Raw genomic sequence first — 20,499 nt, 5'->3', positions numbered from 1 at the left:
GACCAGCAATATCGCCGTTCTGTATGTCTTTACGTTTTATTGCAGTGATGCGGTTGTACGTTATATACTGCACTTTGTAACTAGAGACCGATACGGGAAGGGGACTGCCGGCACGGCAGCTCAGGCACGTTTGTGCGGATGGCACCGCAGCTCCCGCCGCCCCCGGCTGCCATCTTGCCCGCCCTGCCCCGGCCGCCCGCCGGTCCCTCAGGCTCGGGGGCGAGGCGGGGCTGCGGGAGCCGCCGCGACCAACCTATGGCGGCGGCCGCGGGCCGTGACGGACGGGCGGAGGGCGCAATGAGCGGCGCGCTGCCTGCGGGGGGCGACCAATGAGAGGCGGGCGGAGGCGGGCGGGGGCGGGGCGTCGCGGCTCGTCCCGCCCCCGCGGTGCGGCGCGCGGCCGGAGGCGGAGGGGAGGAGGGAGGCGGAGGGGGGGGAGGGAGCGGGCGCCGCCGCCGCCTGCTCGGGCTGAGCGGCCGCGGGCCGGGCACAGCGGCAGCGCCGGGACGGGGCGGGGCGGGAGGGGGAGGACGCAGGGACCGGCGGACGGACAGACGGGTAGACAGACGGAGGGCCGGACGGACGGAGGGCCGGGCTGCCTGCCGCCATGGATCACTACGACCCGCAGCAGACCAACGACTACATGCAGCCGGAGGAGGACTGGGACCGCGACCTGCTCCTCGACCCGGCCTGGGAGAAGCAGCAGCGGAAGGTGGGCACCGGCACCCGCGCACCGGCACCCGCACACCGGGGATGCGCGGGGCGGCGGCAGCCGGGATCGCCCCCCCCCGGTCCGCCCCGACCCCGCCGGGTGCCCCCGGGGGTGCCGGGGGGAGGCCGGCCCCGGCGGCGGGAGGGCAGCGGGGCGCCGGTGTGAGCGCCGGGGCTAGGGCAGGGCTTGCGCGGAGTCATGTCCAAAAATGGTAACATTCGGCCCTTTTCTGGCCTTTTTTTTTTTTTTTTTAAACTCGCGGGGAGGGGAGTTGAGGACTTGCAGCCTCGCCGCTTCGGTTCTTCTCCTCGTTATTTTCGCCCCCCTGTCCTCCTTCAGCCCGGAGCATCCCGTGTCGGACCGCTCCCGACCCCGATCCCCCCTCTCCAAACGTTTCCGTCGCGGTCCCTGGCTGCCCGCGGCCCCGCTGACATGGCACGGGCACCTCGGCCGGCCGCCGCCGCGGCTCTTCCCGGGGAAGCATCGCTTGTTCGCCCCGGGCTGGTGCTTGCAGCCGCGCCTCGCCCTGCCCGCACCGCCAGCAGGCAGGAGAGCCCCCAGACCTCCCCGCCGAGCTGGTGGGGTGCCTCAGGCACGTCTGAGATGTGAATATCGCTGATCGTGTTTGCTCCCGTAAGGAGACTCTTCTTCTCCAGCCCCTTCCCTTCCCACCTCCGCTGCTTTCGGATCGAGGGCTTTCAGGCTCTCCTGCCCGTCGCCATCTGAAGCAGCGCAGCTGGGAAGCCTTTCCCCTGGAGCCCGACGAGTTAATTGGAGGTGAGAGCTGTGGAGCTTCTGTCAGCGGTTTCCTCGCCTGGGGAGACTCGTGTTGTGGGAGACAGCACGAGAATTAAAGCACGCAAACGAGGGCATGTAATTGAGAGCGAGCTGGCCGTGTGCGAGCTTACGCCTCAACAAAGGAGAAGGAGGAATGCAATCTCGGTCTGGGGTGTGAGCGCTGGATGGCTTATCTGTGACTAGGCTCCGCTCCCGTGCAGAGGGAGAGAAGTTCCCTCCTGTTCCAGAGGGCTGCCTGGCCGCCATCGGCGCCTCCAGCCCTGCACCTCAGCCGGCTGATGGGTCTGGAACAGCCCGTGGGGCCCGGGGTGAGATGGGCAGCATTGCTCATCGCCCGCGAGGGGAAATGGCTGTCACGCTGCGTGTGCGGCCCTTTGCCTTTCATGGGGCGCTGAGGGGAGCCAGAGCGGTTCACGTGCGGCGGGACGCTGACGTGGTCGTTGGAAGCAGGAGCTGAACCTTTGGATTAACGAGGAGTCCCAAACAGGAGCTGTGGCACGTGCCCCAAAGGCCACGGCTTTCTTAATTACCTCCTTCCAGGAGGTTTTTAGTCCTCGTGGTCCTATCACAAGAGGGGGACAGAGAGCCGCTCTGTTAACTTGGGTTACTTGTGAACAGGAGGGGAGAAGCCAGGAGGGAGCTGGAAGGTATTCATGTGTCTACTTTGAAATTACCCGAGCCACTTTCTTTACATGGCCAGCCACTCCCAGTGAATGTGGCAGACCTGCTGGGCCTTGGGGCTTGCTTCGGACGGAGGGGAGGTAACGGCACCCAGCGGGCACAGCCCTGGGGTGTGCGGTGCACTGAGACCGTATCCCCTTCTTACCTGCAAATTGAAGGCTCTGCAGTAATTACAGCTAAACCTTTGTCTCTGCACAGGACTGATACCTTACCAGGGTGAATCGGAGAGGTTCATGCTTCCCAAATGTTCCTGGAGGCTCTCTTCAGGCTCAGTGTTGGGGTTTGCTAGCTGGCTCACGTGTTTTAGGTTTTCCTTCATGCAAGGAACAGCTAGAGAATTTCTAAAAAGCCTGTCTGTCTAGAAATAAAAGGGCACTGAGATTTGAGAAGCAGAAAATCGCTTTGGAAGAACGCTGGGATGTTGCTATGTGAACTTAATTCTGCTGTTTATGAATCCTGACTGTACATGCGATTTTTCTGCCTACATAAATGGCTGTTTGGACGATCAGCTCTTAGAAATCGCTGCGCCTGTTGCAGCATTGCCATTCAGTTGGGCCTTTATCAGTGGGAGATCGGTGACGTCTCCCTGCCTGCAGGCAGAGGAGCCAGGCCTCTCCCATGGGTGAGACTCGCTTTCAGGTGCTGGCAGCAGTAGACCCCTAAGCTTCCGTGCCAGCGTGGGGAAAGAGAGATGAGGAAAGGTCTGTGCAGGGATTTAAGTACCACCAAATTATTGTAGCATTACTACTGCAGTGATGCCAGCCAGTGAGGCAGATCTGAAACTCTGGTGCTTAGATTTCCCCTGGGAGCAGGGGCAGCATCTCTAAAGAGCTGGCACCTCTGGCCATCCAGGCAGCAAGTGTCTGTGTGGGAAGCAGTCGTGCTTCACTGGCCGTTTCCATCCATCTCGACAGCTCCCAGGTGCTGTTCTACCGGGCTTCTGCAGCTGGGACCAACTGGGACCTGGGACACAAACGGTCAGGGGATGTTGCTCAGGGATGGATTGAACCCAGCTCCATGTCCTTCAGCTGCGTGGGCTCGGCAGAGCTAATGACAGGCGTCAGAAGCAGGGAAATCTGCTGATTTTTATTTTATTTTTAGTAAGGGGCTCAACAGGTGTGCCGTGCTCTAAGGAGGACAAGTTTCAGGGAGCTGGCGTGTGGGTTTCCTACTGCACTGAGAGAGGGGCACGGCTGGCTGGGGTGGTGCTCGAGGTGTGATCTTGTGAGCTCCTTTCACACAGGTAGAGGGATGGCAGAGTGATTTTCATAGTTGGACAGTGAAGTTAGGCCTCTAACGTGATGTAGCTAAGAGACTCTGGTCTCACACCTTCCCGCCTGCCCCTTCCTGGGAAGCTGCTGATTCAAAATTTGGGGATAAAGCGACAGCGCTTCGGAGGGAAACAGCTTTCCAGTCACACGGCTTTCCCCAGGAAGCATTTTTGTGCCTACCAGAAGAGACTCTGAGAGGTTTCAAAGAGCTCGTTGCAGCATTGCTATTCATAAGTGGCAAAAAATGTAATGTGCAGAACAAACTGCTACTTCTCGCTTGATTTGAGCCTCTGCACAGCCTTTTGTACGGGAGCAGGGTCTCTACTGGGGATTAAAATACTTTCCTCTCTGCGCTATTGGACTCATCTCAGTAGTTTCTTCTAACAGCCTTGTCTTTCCTCTCCCTTTTTTCTTTCCTGTCTGGAGTCAGGCCTCGGAGTAGCACTAGCCAAGGCATAACAAGATTGATCTCGCTGTTTTCCAGCGTTACAAAGCAGCACTTGCTGAGAGCCATTGCCAAGGTCCCACCTGAAAAGCAGCTGTCGATCGGGGCAGACCAGCTTGCCTCGTAAAAGCACGTACCTGGGCGCTCGTTCAGTGACCAACAGACAGCTGCTTGTGCCCACAGACACTTCTCCCTCCCGATTGCAGCTGGCCAGCAGCGGTATTCAGACTTCTCCTGGGCCCTGTGGGGCTCCTGGTGCAGGAGCTGCATTCAGCCCCGAGTGCCTGGATGAGCTGCTGGGTGCTCAGCACCCCTGGTTCATCTCCTGCCACCAGCATCCCAGAGGGCTCCGAGGTGGCGCTGGGGTGATGCTGCGACCTAGTGCTGGAGGCTTTGGGGGGCTGGGGGTGGTTCTGTCTCTCTCTCTGGTCGCACGTTTTGTGGGCTGGTTGTTCAGAGTTTATTTTAAAATCTGGCCTGAAGTGACTCGTCCAAACTGCAGAGCTGGGGGCGAAACAAACCCTTTAAATGCTGAATTGCTTGCTGCCTTGACAGCTGCTGACTTGACAGTGTGAGTAGGAAGCAGTGTTCATTGCAACATACAGAAGACAGCCATATACAACTTCAGTGCTGCAAGGAGACACAGGAATGCTTTCCTTTAAGGTATCAATGAAATAAATGTGCCTTGTCTTTGTCCAGCGCTGCCCTGCCTCTCCAGGTTGGCACCCCGTGGCAGTAAATGATATGACCAGCTGAGAGAGCTGAAGTGTTCTGGTATACGGTACTACTGAAGCAGTGGTGGCACAAACTTTTGGAACACGTTTTCTGCCCTGAAGAAATGCTACGTACAGTTGTTATTTGTGAAACTCCTGAAATTCTCAGTCAGGAATGGCAATCTCCCAAACCCTCTGCCATGAGCTACATCTGAAGATATGTATGAATACAAGGGTGGTCGCATACCCCCAAAAGCTATGGATCTGCTAGCACTGCTGTGGCTGCACCTGACAGGTCTTACTGCTCTCATTATGATTTGAATTTTGCTGTGCTAATCGCCTCTGTGTCTGAGGTGGGGTTGTTAAGGGTAGAAAATATTCATTAAATTAGCTCACGTCCCTCGTAGGAACACCCCACCTCCCAGGCTGCTGGTAACATGCTCATACCAAGTGTGACTAACATCTCTGACAAGATGTAGAAGTTGCAGTCACCGCTTCCTTTCCCCTTGGTTCGAGTGCCCTGCCTGGTTTGAGAAGGGCGGCTACATTTCCCGAAAGCTGCACTTCTGGTGGCTGCTGGGGACCCACCTGGAGCTGCGATGCCACACGCCATCTCTGTAGTTTGCTGAAGTCACTTTCAATACCTCCTGCTGTAGTTTCAGCAGGGGCATAAATGCTCGTTGTTGGTGAATACGCAGCGCTGGCCCCTTTGCTCCCTCTGTAAGTGACACCGATGACAATCAGCGGGTGATCACAATCAGCGGGTGATGGCAAAGAACGGCCTTCGTGGTCTTTGCAGCGTGGGCGTGCTGTAGGCAGGATGGCCCTGGTGCACGTAGGATTCTCTGTGCCTTGTTTTGCACTCACTGATACCAGTATAGAAGCAGGATGGGAAAATTGGTATGGCTGCTCGCTCAGCTGCTGTTTTACAGTCATATAGGCAGGCAATACAGGTTACTGGGTATTTGTTATCTTTCAGATCAAGGTTTTGCTGTTTAACACAGGTAGCGTGTCGCCAGATACTTGTTCTTCAAAACGATAAGGTGAGAAGTTGCTGTAGGGGGTCTCTACAAGTATCTGGCTTTGTAGATCAGCTACTTGTCCTTGAGTGTGGGAGCAGCCTCCTGCTTTCTGTGATCAGGTTTCGTGTGCTTTGTGATCAGGAAGTGTGCTTGTGGGTTTTTGACAAGAACATTATTTTTCATCGTAACCTTCAGATAGTGATGAATGAGGCGTGCATGCTTTGCAGAGACTTAGCACCTATTCAGCAGCCAGTTTGAGAGAGAAACTTAGGAGAAAACATGAGTTACGAAGAAGACTGTGCGTTCTTTGGAAGGCTTTGCTACAGACCCCAAGGAGCCACTGTGAGGAGAGACTCGCCAAACTGGATTGAATTGTTCATCCTCCTTATCCTCTAGGGAAGGATGAAATACCTCAAAGGCATCCAGCTACCAGCCCACTGATGTAAAATGTGCCTGTCTGGGGAACTTCTCACGGGCTGCTTCAGGCAACCAGCTTACCAAATCACATGCACAAGAATTTAATGACGCTTTTGGTGTGTAGCTGCAGAGGCCTGATGTGATGACATTGCTTTTCCCCCCTGCCCACTTGCAGTGCTGTATGGGGTAGCTGGGGGCATGTGGTCTGCTGCCATGCCACGTAGTGTCTTTAAGCTGAAATTTCAGTTTTCTTGGCTGTCTGATGAGAACTTGTGCCCTTAGACGGAAATGGGTGCTTTTGTGTGGGGTGGTGTTGCCTCGCCATGAAAATCAAGCGTAGCTGTGAGAATGTGGGCCAGTAAACCTGTTCAGTAAAAACCTTTGTGAACACTAAGGTCACATTTTTAGAAGCGCTGTGTGTTACAAGGGATGCTACCCGTGCTTCACAATGCCCAAGTGGCCACCATGAATTGCAATGAGCCTCAGCTGCTCCTGATGTAGGCACTTTGCTCTTCTCATGTGAGATGCACCTTCATGGCCCAACCATGTGTTTCTAGCTGGAGGAGGTGCAGCACTTGGTGAGCCCCCCTGGCCTGTGCGCTTTCCTCTGCAGCCTCGTTGGGACAAGCCTGTTTCCTGGCCTGGAGTTCTTAGGGCTGGCACAAGCAGAGGTGACAGAGATGGTGAAAACTAGCACGGGGCTGCTGGAGAAGGGCTGAGGGTGCTTTCCAGCTGCCTGTGGATTATCGCTGTTGCGTCTGACACTTCAGCCCTTCTCTGGGGCATCGTTAGGCTAGCAGGGATGGCTGCGCTCCTTCTGATGGTGAAGTGCAGAAAGCAGTCACTGTAGAAAAGAGGCTGGAGCTCTGTCTTAGGGAAACACAGGGAAGCTGCTAATATACAGCAAATAGGGTGGATTGGTTTCACTTCAATACGTAGTGTCTGCCCCAGGGGCTTGCTGGATGTGTTGCTGTGATTTCTGGTGGTGTTTTGTACAGCCTAAGCAGTGGTGTTTAAGAGGGAAGATAGGGAGCAGGAGTGGAACAGAGCTTATTCTTTTATGTATATATATAAACGTCATTTCTTGCCCTGTGTGACTATTAGAAGCATGATGATTACCATAAGGAACATGCTTAGCATGACTTCTACAAGTCTTGTGCTGCAGTGTAAAACACTCCTGTCTCTCAGAGAGATGAACTTTGTGAAGGGGGAGCATGAAGCATGCACACAGTGTGCCTGGCAGCTGCCAGGTGGAAAAAATGTCACTTGAGCAAGAAAGGCCCGGAGTCATCTTTTCTTCCTAGGGGCACAGGATTTGCTCTCCCTCTGGGATATTGGGGCTGAAGCATGTTACTTAAAGCTTGGATCTGTGGGGATGAGTTGGTGCAGAGTGGTGAGATAGGCTTGTCAGCAGCAGGACCTTTGGCCTGGCACTAGCCACACTGCAAAAGCCTGTCTTATCGAAGTCTGTGGAGCCACCCACTGCTGCATTTTGACCTCCTGTACAGCAGCCTCGCTCGGTTCTGAATAATCACCCACATCCATGAGACACGACTGGGAAATTCTTGGGCCAACCCCAAAAATGCTGAAGTGAGCAAACCCAGCAGCATTGATGTGATTAGCAAATAGGCCAGCTTCCTGTTCCCCTGCCGTATCTTCCCTGCTCTCATTCCCTCGCCACCCTTGAGCAGAACTTGGCCATAGGATGTCTGTGGTGTGGCCAGGTGCCAACTTAACCTCTGAGCACCCTATCGGGCAGTAAAGCAGAACCTTTTTGTTCCTATTTTGGTTTCCTGTCGTTGTGTCCTTCCTGCTCAGCTGGCAGTGTGCATCCTACTGGTAAGGCCTGGGTCAGGCCTTTGCAAGCCAACCCTTGTTGTACCAGTATTGCAGCCAGCTGTCCTCAGGCCTTCACCTGCACTTGTCCTCTCTTCTTCTTTTTCTAAATGTGTTTCTGCTTTGAAGCAGTAGGGCATGGTCTCCGTGGAGGCTTTCTCTGCCCTCAGTGCACTGAAACAGCTCCTGTTGACGGAGCTGGGGTACACGCAATGAAACTGGATTTTGATCTCTCATCCAGGTGACTCTGATTTGTCATTCTGTCTAGATAAACTGAAAGCCTCTCAGAAATGTGTTCATCCCTGAAAGCCTCTCAGAAATGTGTTCATCCCTGTGGTGTGGGGCATGACAGCAGAACTGGCCTTTCCACTGGGTTGGGGCTAAAGTACAGCTCTGGATGGGACGTGCTGGCAGGTGAAAATGACTTGTGTTGGCTATTTACACTCAGTACACTGCACACCACCCATGTGAAGCTCCCTTTATCACCTGTCATGTAATTGGAGTAGTTTTGGGTAAGCCTCTGAATGCCAGCAATTCATCCCTTATGGACACTCTTACAGAAACATACCGGGGTGGATAGTTCATGGGCAGGTGAGGCTGCAGGGGAGACCAACAGCTTGTTCCACGTCCTCCTAGATGGCTTACGTTGTCGGTGGGAAGGCGGGGGGACTTGTACCAGCCAGCTGCTGCTTTGGTCATTGGTGTGACTGTGGTCACCATGCATAACTGCAGTGATGGTTGCTTGACCAAAACCTCTCACATAGAAAGCTGTAGCAGAGTTTACACCTCTTATGTGTCGCTATACAGCCATCCCCTAGCTGAGTGATGCTGCTGGGTGAGGAGGGGCTGCTGTGCTGGACAAGTTTTGTGCAGAAAATTCATGCTTCCTTTTACAATGCCGAGGACAACTCTCCTGTCCTATGGAGGTGCTGAGCCAAGGCCAGCTGGCAGCTGAGGAAGAACTGCTTTCCATGGCCTTCGGAGCAGGCAGCCAGGGCACTTGCTGCTGCTCGCTGCAGCATATGATGCCCAGCAGTCAGCCTTCACTGCTGCTGTAAATGGAAGTCGTGCTGTTACATCTTTGCTCCAGGAGCTAGCCTGTAAAGGCCTCTGAGAAACGAGGCACAGAGAGAGATCCATGTATGGTCTCCACACCCTGGCAGAGCGCTCTTTTCTTCATCATGGAAAGTGATGTGCACGTCCCAGGGCCGTGCTTCCTGGCCGGATTCCTTGGCTCTGCAGGGGCAGCGTTTCTTCTGCTACCCCCTGTGCTTACCTGTGATCCCCTCCATTTATTTAAATGTACCCTTCAGTAAATGGCGAGCTAGTTCAGCTACCAAAGTGTATTATCCACAAGAAAACTGCAAAAATTTGGGTCCACAGAAGGAAAAAAAAAATAAGGGCAAGTAAATGGATTTCTTAATTGCTAAACAATGCCAAAGAAAAGACACTTTGTTTAAAGCTGCCGAGGCCATGCCTATGCCAGGTTTTATCACAACGGAAAATACTTAATTTCCTGAGGAAAATTTTGATTGCAGCCAAAAGCAGTTGCAGCTCTTTAAACGTGTTTATGCTTCCAGGTGAGTTTCCTACATGTTTTATCTGGCCTGGGAGCTGAAGAGAGGAGTGCAATAGCCTGGCTGTAGGAGCGCGTTGGGAAGGGGGGTGCGGGAGCACACTTGCTGGAGCCCTCCTCTTCCCTCCGGTGTTGCTCTGTAGGAAAAGGAGCAGTCGAAGAAGCAGTTGTGTTGGTCCCAGCCATGCTGGGCTCCTCACACGGCACAGGAGCCTGCCTTCGTTTGCCAAGTGCCCTTTGGCAGCAGCACGGAGGAGGCTGGTTTGGGGGCAGCAGGGGAGCGCATTCATTAATGCACACCAGTCTGCCTCAAAATGGCCAACGCGTGGAAACTTGCCGTTTCCCAAGGGTTTTGTTGGGCAGTTGGGGAACTCTGGCCGCAGATGAGACTATTTCCAGCTGTGGGGAGCCAAGTGTGAACTCACCCTGGGCAAGATGCCCAGCTCTGCTGGTTTTCTTGCCAGAAATCCTCGCCCTCCAGCCAGCGACACCAAACTCGGTTTCTGCCAGCCCTGAGCCAAAGATCTCTGCAGGGAGGAGGAGAGGACCAAGCAGAGCTAAGACAGTGCTGAGGGGAGACACTGAGCACATGCACAGAGGGACGTGGCAGTGGGTGGGCACCTGTGGGGTGGTTGTGGGTGGTACAGGGCCCTGCCTGAGCTGGGTGGAGAGGGCAGGGTGGGTGGTGTGGATGCAAGGGGTTGGCTTGCCTTGGTTAGGGCCTGTGTGTGCCTTGTATGGATTTTTAGCAACCAGAGGGACTAAGGGATTAATGCCTGATAACTGTGCTCCTTCCAGTGCTGGCAGAAATTGCTAGGGAAAGGAAATTTCTAGCTGCTGTTTCTGATGAGTGTCTTTGGCTCCTGATACCGTGGGTGTTCGCATCCGGCTGCTGGGTTGGAGCTAGCTGGCCCCTGCTAAAGAGTCTCTGAAACGCCTGTAGTCACAGCACAGTGCATGCTGAAACAACGCATCATAAGCACGGTGCTGTCTGTGTAGCTCTGCATGCACACACCTGTCTTCTGGCTCTGCTCACGTAGAGGCGTTGGAGCCGATGGGGCCAGCATATGAACAGGAGACCTTCTGTTCTTGCGAGCACACCTCCTCCGACACTGATAATTTTCAGGTGCCGGCCTATCATTTAGTGACACGTTACACTGCTCCTCGCTGTTGCAGCCTGTTGCAAATGGCCTGACCCAGCCAGCTCCTAACAGCTTCCTGCGGGGTAGACTGCCGAAATCTGAAAGAGGTTTCCAGCCTAGACCCTGAGGAATATTTCCCTCCCCCTCCTATAATGGCTTGTTTCTTTAAAGCTGTTAACTGGCCATAATCCAATCATTACTACTGTAATTAGTGAACTGCTTACAGTAAGTAAAACTGTGAGTGTAATACCCTCTGCGCTTGCAGGCCTTGGAACAACTTCTGCCTGTGGCGCTGTGAGAGGCGATGCCATCGCTGCCCGTGGTGCAGGGGGCTCAGGGCGAGCCTCGAGCGGGCTCACGCTGGCGCTGCTAGGGCTTCCCACATCAGGGCAGCTCAGGGGCCCCGAGCCAGTGTGCCCAGGTCCCAGCCCTCAAGAAGCTGGGGATGCTTCGAGGCCGTTGAGCACCAGCTGCTCTGCTCCTTGCTCTGCCTGAAGCAACACAGTAATGTGTGGGGCTTGCTTCCATCACATCGGAGGAACCCAGGCTTTGTGCAGTGCTGCTGAAGGGTGTGGAGGGCACTGCGAGACAGCTGTAACATGGCAGTATTTAATGTTTGTTTTATTTTTATTATGTGGTAGGAAATGCCTACCTTGCAGCAGGTTCCTCCAGGGTAAAGTAAAATACCGAGTTGCCTGGGTGCCAGCCATCATTCAGCTCTCTGGACTCAGCAGTTGAGCAGGGTATTCATTTATGGTATTTGGCCTCTGGTAGGGTCAGAAAGATGAAAAGTCTGTTCAGCCTAAGGACAGGGTTTAAAACACAACAACAACAACAAAAAAAAACACTCTCATCACAGCTTTCGTTTTGCTCTCGAGCAATCATCTTGCTGCTTTTCCATGCCTCATTCCTGCCTGGTGCTGGGCACTAGAGCTGCAGTGAGGTGCCCAGTCTGCACCATGATTCCCAGCAGCTGAAAGGACCAGAGGGAAAAAACCTCTCAGCTTGAGTTCAACTTATGTGCTCTGGATTTAGCTTGGGAGTGGAGAGATGTTGTCACCCCTCAGGACCTCGTGCAGGCTGTTGACCTCTGGCACTGCTGTCTGCGTACCTGCCTCACCGCCCGGGTGTCCGCTGTTGTTCAGTCTTCCACACAACATGACGTGTGCTTAGCACCCTGTGGGTCAGTGTGGACAGCCAGGCACTGAGTACAGAGACCTTCGGGACAGGCCCTGGGAACAGGCCACAATCACCGGCTGCTGGCCTGAGCAGCAGGCAGTCATCTGCTTCCCTGCAGTCCTCACCTCTGCCCACATCTTCCTGCCTCTCACCTTGCTCACAGCCAGGAGGTACCTGGGGAAAGGGTGTTGTTTTTTTTTCGCCCTGCAGCACCTTGTACCACAGATCTGATCACTGAGCATGGTTCCCAGACACTGGATGGCCAGCAGCACTGAAGAGATGCTAACAGATTTTAAATGGACTCTTAGCACGTACTTATCGATGTTTTCTTAAGGCTACTTATGCGAATTACAGCAAATAAAAGTTGTTTCCCTCTTTGTGGTACTTGCTTACAATCCACATGACTCAAATGAAAAAAATATTGTCAATTCTGGATTCTCCTGTGCTAGTACCATGCATTTGGTTTTATGCTTTAGGTGCTGTCTTGGCCACTATCGGCACACCCTGCTTGAGTGCAGCCCAGTCTCTCTTGACCGTGAGGCCTGGTAGTAGGCCACTTCAGAGTTATGCCTCTGTATTTCTGTTGTCTTTAGCTCCAAATGTCTGCTTTCAGTGTGTCACTCTAAAATTGTAAGAGCTGTCCTTTCCCCACACCCTCCCAACTCAGCAGTATGCTGGAGCGAGTTTCTGATGTGGCTATAGCCAGAGAGAATATACCAAATATACAGAAGCATACTGGTTTTAATAAATTTTGCTTTGAGTTTGAAGCCTCAGGTGGTACTCCTTTATCTCTCTTTTTCTGCCTATATTTCCCAGCCCCAAATTCCTCCTCCTCCTGTTCTCCTTTCCTTTCCTTGCCCCACCTTCGTTAACAGGAGCTAAGGGGGGAGGTCCGTGTTCTTGGCATCTCATGCTGCCATTGTACTGATAGCTCCGCCTTGGGCTGCTGGTTGTTGTCCTGCTTAGGTGGGTTGCTGGCTTTCGTCTCCGATACATTAACAAAATGGTATGGTACTCAAAGGAGCTTTTGCAGCTGTTTCTGCTGAAGATAATTATTAAAAACTTAGTCTATTCATGAAGAAGTTAATATTTCATTGGTGTTGCTTCAGAGCTTAATTGGAAGTCTCTGGTTGGCAGCGAGCTCTGGCAGCTATGCACTGGGTGAGCCTTGCTCTGGTTCTCAGCAGGGCAGCAGTGGCCAGCTTGAAATAGGGAAGCGTGTGCCCTGGGCACATCCAGGATGCGAGGTGTGGATTCAGTCTGCTCATCCCATCTGGGGAAACGCTCCAGGGATGAGCAGAGCTCTCAGTCAGTCACTGGTACAGTGCACAGCTGTCCTCTGGATAAGCATGCCTGTGTAGGTTGCAAGGGCTGTCCTGACGCTAGGGCAAAGAACGAGGTGTTGACAAAATGCAGTTCTGCTCCTGTTCCCCTCTGACCTTCATGTATGATGGATTGGGAAGTCATAAGTCACATTCTCCTATGACTACTTCTCATGTGAACTGTTGACAAGGTTTTGTAAGGGTGCTTATTTGTCATGAAATTGGAGTGCACTGAACAACTACTCCCCTTCCAATAGGAGTAGAAATACTAGCTCAACATGCCTGCGTCTATCAAACTGACAGGAGTTTAATTTATCCCCCCATTCGCACGTTTGCCTTCCCAAGAAGTTATGAGTGGGCAAAATGTTTTACATACATATATTAGGAATAGCACGCTCCAGAGCTCTTAATGTAATTTATGTAGTGCTTATCTGTTTTTTGGCTGGTGAAATTTGGTACTGCAGCCCTAGTGTACAAATGTATTGTATAACTGTAGCCTGCAAAGTCTATTCTAGATAGTTTGCCAGAAGGTGATGTAAGGTATCTTCAAATTGGCAGTCACTGATTCCAAAGACCTGCCAAATCTTAACATTTTGCACCTAATTTATTTAACTTCTGTGTATGCAAACGGTGAGTGCTTTCTTCATCCATTTACTCGGTGCAGGACTCTCTCCAGGTGCAGTTTCACAGTCTTCAGACCAGTCTGTGTGCGCTTACCTGTCACCCATTCTCAGCTGGATGCAGGCTGTCAGTAAAATGGCCAAAGCTGACCCTGAAACCAGTCTCTCAGCGATATGGTATTTGGGGCTGGAGCAACAGTAGAGGCTTCTGAACACCTCATGCTGGTTGGAAAGCAAAGTAATGCATTCTCACTCTCTTAAAACCCTGCCCAAATTCCTCGAATTTTTGCAGCTTGGACCAGGTGATAGTTCTAGTCTGCATGTGAAAAGAATAAGCTGTCCGCCAGCTCTCCCTAGGTAGGAATGCTGCTTAAAGCCACCTCGAGCCATGCAAAATAGTGGAGATGCATGGGGAAAGGGTTTTGGAGCGGGGGAATGGAAATGTGCCTGACACCAGTAAGTAATGTTGGAAGCAGTGGGGCTGTGCTGGAGGCTTGATGCACTAAGGGGCTGTGCTAGCAAGAGCTGCCTGCCGAGTACCTGTTCCTGGCCGCTCCTTCCCACCCCTGCAAGGCACAGCATCTGTGTTGCTCCTGACTGCTTGCAGACCTGCTTGCAGACCTGAGCTGTGAGCCATGTGAACGGACTTCATCAAGGTGAAAATGAACGTACCAAACAGATAAAAGGGGGAAGTTAAACCTACATAGCTCCCCACGAGAGGGAGAGAGGAGCAGGAGAATGGGAGAGAGCGTAAGAACATGAGGCTTTTAACTGGTTTTCCTGTGGAAATAAGTAGCAGTGGATTTGTGTTCTCACCATCATCGCATTGCCTGGTTCTCTGAGCACTGGCCCTGGACTGGGGTTTGGCATCTGTCTCACTGTCAAATCCGATGCAGTCTCCTGCCTTCTGGAAAAAAGTGCTTAATAGTGGGTCAAAGAAATGCTGTGCAGCAACTGCTGAGCTGGGAAAGAAGCTTCTTCTGTTGCCTGTGCAGGAACGTTAGCCTTCTCCCCTTAGGCCCTGAAGAGACTGAGCTCAGAGTAGTTCACACGGATCCAATTGCTGAAGCTTTGAGGAGACAAAGGTACTCAGCAAGTGCAGTCTTTAGCCCCGAGAGTCTGAGCCTAAAACCTGGAGACTTTGCCATGCTGCTTTGCAGGATACTAGACTTCTTCCACAAGCAGGTACCACTAGTCTGATGCCCATCTGTAAAGAGTTGCAAGGCTGCTTTAGGGAGTCTGGGGAGCGAAGGGCAGTGCTGTGGGTTGGCTCCTTCTACCTGGGAGCCGGTGCTTCCCTCCTGCAATAGGGCTGGCTGCTCCCACAGTGAGCCCTGTCAGCAGGGAGATGCTCTGCTGCAGCTGCTCCGTTCCCTGGCTCTTTATTCCCTAGCAAATGCATGCTGCTCGGCTCTGCTCTGTTTTGTTGCCTGGTTGCTGCCCATACGGACCTATGTATCCCTGGCCTCTACTGAGTGTAGTTCAAGTCTGCAGCATGAACGTGTCGGGGCTCCGTGCTGAAGCTTCCTGTTTGGGACTCGTCATACGGCAGTCCTAAATAGAGAGACCACAGAGAGCTGGAGGCAGGCTCCACGTTGTCAGGGCTGGGTTCTTAGGCATCGGGGAAAAACAGTGCTAAAGAGTAACCCACCAAGCAATGCAAGAGGCTTAACAGTTTTGGCAGCTGAGAAGGGAAGAAATGAGTTCTAAATGGCTTAACAATCCCTTACCTGTGTACAGAAATGGGCTGGCTGCTCGTGGTATGGGAGACAGTCTGATGTGGAAATGACTAACTTCCTTTAGCAGTTGCCAGTGCAGTGCTTAGGATGTAGGAGGTAGGATGTGAGGAGGTCCTGGGCCACTAGTAAGGTTGATAAGGCTTGCTAAGTACCAAGTTGAATGTAGTGCTGTGAAAACTCCACTTTCTGAGTTGATCTGCTCAATTTGTGCGGGAAAAAAATGTTTCCTTGCCATGCACGATGCTCTGTGGCCATCCGTGTAACCTGTAGGAAGAGGCCTGCGAAGACTAGGTCCTGTGTGCCTTGACGATAAGGATACCTGATCCCCTGGGAGGGAGCAGGGGCTGAAATTCATCCCTTCCCTGGCTCCCTGCCTGCTGGTTCAGGCCTCTCTCCCCTCCCCGGGTGCGGTGGGTGCTGGAACAGGGCCACGCGTGGCCTCGGCCTGCAGCAGCCGTGGCACTGCACCAGGCGGCCGTGGTGCCCGGGGCAACAGCCAGTGCCCACTGTAGTGCCCAGCGATTGCTCGATGAGGACAGGGCCGGGACAACTGTGTCTTGTCTCTTCAAGCCCACCCGCTGGTTATTCAGTGTGCTGGGAGCGGGATTATTCCTTCCTGGCCCCCAGACAAGATGAGGTAGAGCCCCCCGCTGTGGGATGTGAATTGCCCATGCCCCTTTCCCTGTGGAGCTGCGCACAGATGGGCGTTGTTCTCTGACGTGGCTGTGGCTGCTGCCCAGCCCTGTGCTTGGGTCCGAATGGGACGGACCACCGCATAAAGCGGCCTTCCAGGGGGCTGCTCGTGGTGGAAATGGCATTCATCCTTCCGCTGTGAACGCGGCTTTCCAAAGGCGATGGCAGCAAGCACCAAGCTGAGGACAAAAGGCCAGCCAGCCTGTGGAAGCGGGGTTTTGCTGTTCCCACTGCAACTTTGTGCTGACATGCGGCTGCCAGCAGGAAGAGGGTTAAGCGCTCGTATCACATGGCGAGGCTCTGTTTACTGCATACTTCTCATAATCAGGGCTGGCATCCAAATCCGGAAGAAGATTAGCACTTAACCAGAGACCCTGAAACAATGTGTTTCAGGCTGGTATTCCTATGAAGCTATGCAGTCTGCCATCAGCCCTCTTGCAGAGACCTGCTCCTCCCTGCAGCCCTCGCAGGGAGCTACAGGGAGAGCAGAAAATGAATGCTTTTAGGAACCACAGATCGGACCGGACTGGACTGCTTTCATCTTGGTATAAGCTTGAAGCCGAGAGAGTTTTGCCAGGAGTTAACTTACTCCATAATAACCTGATCTCTTCCAAAAGTGGTTCTGGGAGTTTCTGGCTGGGACGCCAGTCCCGGATGAATGCCTGAAGCTGTCCAGGCTTGACAGTGAGCGGTCTGGGAAATGGGAGCGTGCCTTGTGGCCAGAGGGTTTGTACGTGTGTCACTCAGCCGTTTGGCCAGTACTGAATACAAGCAGCTGTGGCAGCAGAGAACCTGCTATAAAATTCAAATTAGTTTTTGAGGTGTGGTTTTATTCAAGAGGGAAAGTATAATTTTGTCACAAAGTCTGTAGTTTGCCCTTGCTATGAGGACGGGCATAACTGTAATAAGCTTCCATGGGGCCAAAGGCAGGATACAATTTATCTTCCTCCTGCATGAGGCAGATCCTCCGTTTCTTCCTTTCTCCTACCAACCTGTAAGACCTGCTTTGTTCTCCTCAGGGCTTCAAGTTGTGGCAGCAACCTACATTGCTGGTGATTTCCAAAGTCAGTTCTGAAGACTCCTGTCATGTCTTATGAATTGCAGAAGTCTTTTTTCCTCCGTGCTTCCAAAGCTTTTTCCACCATCATCTCTGTTTTATGAGAAGTGTCTGATCATCATCCTTGAGTGAAATTTATGCATTTGATGTGGAAGAAGGAGGATGGCAAAGTGCATTTTTTTCTCTCCACAGTGAAGCCAAAACTAATGGAAAGGGAACTTGCCTCTTGACCATCCTGTTTGTTACGGCGGTCTACCTGCTTTGGGGCTGAAGGGGAATGGGAGAGTGTACATACAAGCTTGGAATGCACCTGTGTTTGTGTCTGTTAGCAATGTCAGAAGGAGCCTCCTATTTTTTTTCTGAACAAAATTGGCTTTTATTTACTATTCTGTTTCAGCAGGAAAGGAGATGATTTCCAGGTTCTTACTGCATTGGGCACTAGGTGTGACTGCTGACCTGTGGTACAGGACCTTAGCTGCCAATATTAAAAATATAACTGTTTGAGTCTGTCTTGAATTTACTTTTCTATATTGGTCTTGGTCTGAGTTGGATTACGGCAGGAGAAATAGAAAACCACTTGGACTTCTAGAAATAATTTCAAATTCCTCTAACTCATGGTGGGTATCTTACGGTACCAGTAAGACATCTACTTACAGTCACTGGAATGAGTTTGTAGTTTTGCTGAAACAAGCTTCAGAAATAATAAGGTGGTGTGGTGTTTTTTTTTTTGGCTTTTTGTATCAGGGTGTCATTTGGCTTCCACGTGGTTACTAACACTTATCTGTCATCTGAATGTCACCTTCATGCATGCACTTTGCCTCGTTCAGATGGTTCCTTAGTGAAGAAAGCAGATGACAGACTTCATGGCAGTGATGACTTATAGATTACACAGAAGCTGCACGTACTGTCATTTGGGTTATCCATTTCTCGTCAGAGGTTTTTTTTTGTTTTGTTTTTTTTTTTGTTTGTTTTTTTAATGTAACATGACACAGGATCCAGGATCTGCTGGTTTTACTATTCTTACCATATCCATGCCTGCGTATATTGCAGTGCTAATAATTTAGGCGTTACATAGGTAAAGAATAAACTATCCTGGGTGTCGCAGGTCTGGAAAAAAAAAGAAAGCTAGGGTAGGTCAAAAGAGGAACAGGACTGAACAGCCATGAATTTTACTGTATCTATTAGGAACAATCACCATGCATGAGTTGTGATAGTAAGCTGAATTGCAAATGTTTTGCTTAGCAACTGTTGCAAAGGAAAATTGTCAGGCAACAGCAAAATCAGGAATGGTGAGTATGGAAGGCACTCCTTTTAAGAGATGAGCTGTACGCTGACGTGCTACCCGTGACTAAATGATGTGGCATTTTCTTATGAACATGTAAGAATATGCGCATTTATGAATATGCATCAAAGCAAGTTCAGGCTAATCCCCTAGCTACATGAATGCTCTTGCTGGCTTTCTGTGTGTTGTAGATCCCTCTCGGCAGCTTCCCAGCGCGAGGCTGCAGGGTCGGAGAGCTCTACGTGGTTTTAACTTCTGTGGCCCCTCACTGGGCAACACTAAAGAATTTGGGTGGCATATGCAGCCATCCAAATGTCTGCTTCCTCACATCTCCTGCCCTCGCTACTGTAATCTTAACAAGGGACTGTTGTAGGAGAGGCATGTGAGTAGCAGTTAGGTATCAGACTACAAATACTGCCTGGGTAAGAGCACTTTCATTAGGTGTTACTTATTCATGGGAGAAATGATTAAAGGCAAAAGGAACCTGCCTCGAGCTGGCACACGTGGGACCTTTCTGCTGGCTTATCTGTGAGAGAGTGCCTGACGTATGTTTTATAGACTCTTTTCAGCTGGTTGTGAAATTCTATGCAAAAATAAATCGAAGGGTAACCTTGACTCTTCCTTATATAGCTTTGTAGTAGTCTGCCCAGACTGCTTGCCCTTGCTTGGAGGGAAGGCTTCATTTTTCCCAGAATCCCGGTGTTACAGGGAGGTGTTGCAGTGCTTTCGTTGCCTTTCCAGGCCTGAGATCAGCTGGGATGAGGGCACTGTCTCTGAGTACCTGCCCTTGCTTCCTTGCCTGCCCCAGACATGGCACATGGGGATCAGCATTTTGCGAAGGTGACGTGTTTTGCGAAGGCTCACGTGTAAATTCTCTAAGGGGAGAGCTTCCACGTTTGAACCAGTAGGACCTGGCAGGAAAAAAAGGTTTTCAGCAAGACATTATCTGGGTCAGATAATTCTTCATGTGGGACCCAGGCTGCCCCTGCCTCCTGGGCTCGGCTGGTGAGGGCACTGCCACCCCACGGCCTTCCTGGTCAGTGAGGGCCTTCTGTGCCCTGTGTGTGGGCTCCTTCAGCATGACTTTGTGTCTGTTCCCCAGCAGGTGGAGGGGCCGTGGCAAGCTCCAGCAACCTGTGTGCTAAGGCAAGAAATCAGCTGGCTTGTGTCAGGAAGCATGGGTGATGGTTTAGAGACCAGTGCTGGTAACTGAGGCCCCCGAGCAGGCATCCATCCGAGCGGGTGCCACAGGAACAGAGATGGCAGCTGAGAGAACAGCTATGGAGAACACAACCCCATGGTGCTTATGCAGCTTACCACACCAACACTTACACTCTGTGGGACCTCAAAGTGATTTTCCATGGTTTTGGGAAAAAAAATCCCATGTAGCATAAATTACGGCACTGATGAAGGATTTAAAAGCGTGTGGGATGATGATAACCCAGGAAGGCACCCTGGCCTTGTGAGAGCTCCTTTCCTAGCGCTGATCATGGGGAGCATTTCACTTAATGATTTCAGCTTCAGTCTACTGTGAACACGTTGCTTAGATCCACAGGCTTTTCCAAAATCACCACAGAAGGAAGCTCAAACTTTGCCTGGAATTTTATTGTGCCTCTGGATTGAATAAAGCCTATGCTACGTACTGAAGAAACTGAGATGCTTGAAGAAATGCCATTTGGGAATTAAAATGGCCCACCTCAGTGACTATATGGGATTAGAGCTTTCTCGTATCTGCGGGGGAAAAAGATCCCATCCTGCTGTGCCAGCACCCCAGAATGACAGACTGCTGTGGCAGTTTGGGACCTCTGCTGTAGAACACTGCTGCATTTCTTAATGGGTGTCCCCTATTTTGAAAACCATTTAGTGCCCATGTTTACTCAGAGTTAATTTGTGCGGCAGAGTTGAGCCACCTGCAAGTGTTTCATGCATCACAGGAAACAAGATGAGGCTGTGTCCCACAGGGTTTCTTAGGTAAATTAGTGGTTCCAGCTACC

At 51.8% G+C, this 20,499-nt stretch overlaps 1 protein-coding gene across 5 annotated transcripts in view; it reads left to right on the top strand.

Moving 5' to 3' along the window:
- The first annotated feature begins 510 nt into the window (after positions 1 to 510).
- Positions 511 to 20,499, top strand: part of ACTN1 (actinin alpha 1) — an 86,661-nt gene continuing 66,672 nt past the window's right edge. For 3 of the 5 annotated variants that reach the window (XM_035327704.1, XM_035327707.1, XM_035327706.1), the window contains exon 1: positions 511 to 712. In XM_035327704.1, the coding sequence (XP_035183595.1) occupies positions 608 to 712 (105 nt within the window). In that variant the 5' untranslated portion in view covers positions 511 to 607. The remainder of the gene's footprint in view (positions 713 to 20,499) is intronic. The other 2 variants (XM_035327703.1, XM_035327705.1) reach the window with 1 other exon arrangement.

The sequence above is a fragment of the Oxyura jamaicensis genome, chromosome 5, assembly GCF_011077185.1.
Source record: "Oxyura jamaicensis isolate SHBP4307 breed ruddy duck chromosome 5, BPBGC_Ojam_1.0, whole genome shotgun sequence".
NCBI lineage: Eukaryota > Metazoa > Chordata > Aves > Anseriformes > Anatidae > Oxyura > Oxyura jamaicensis.
The sequence above is the reverse complement of the archived record's forward strand: the minus strand, read 5'-3'. Positions and strand labels throughout refer to the sequence as shown.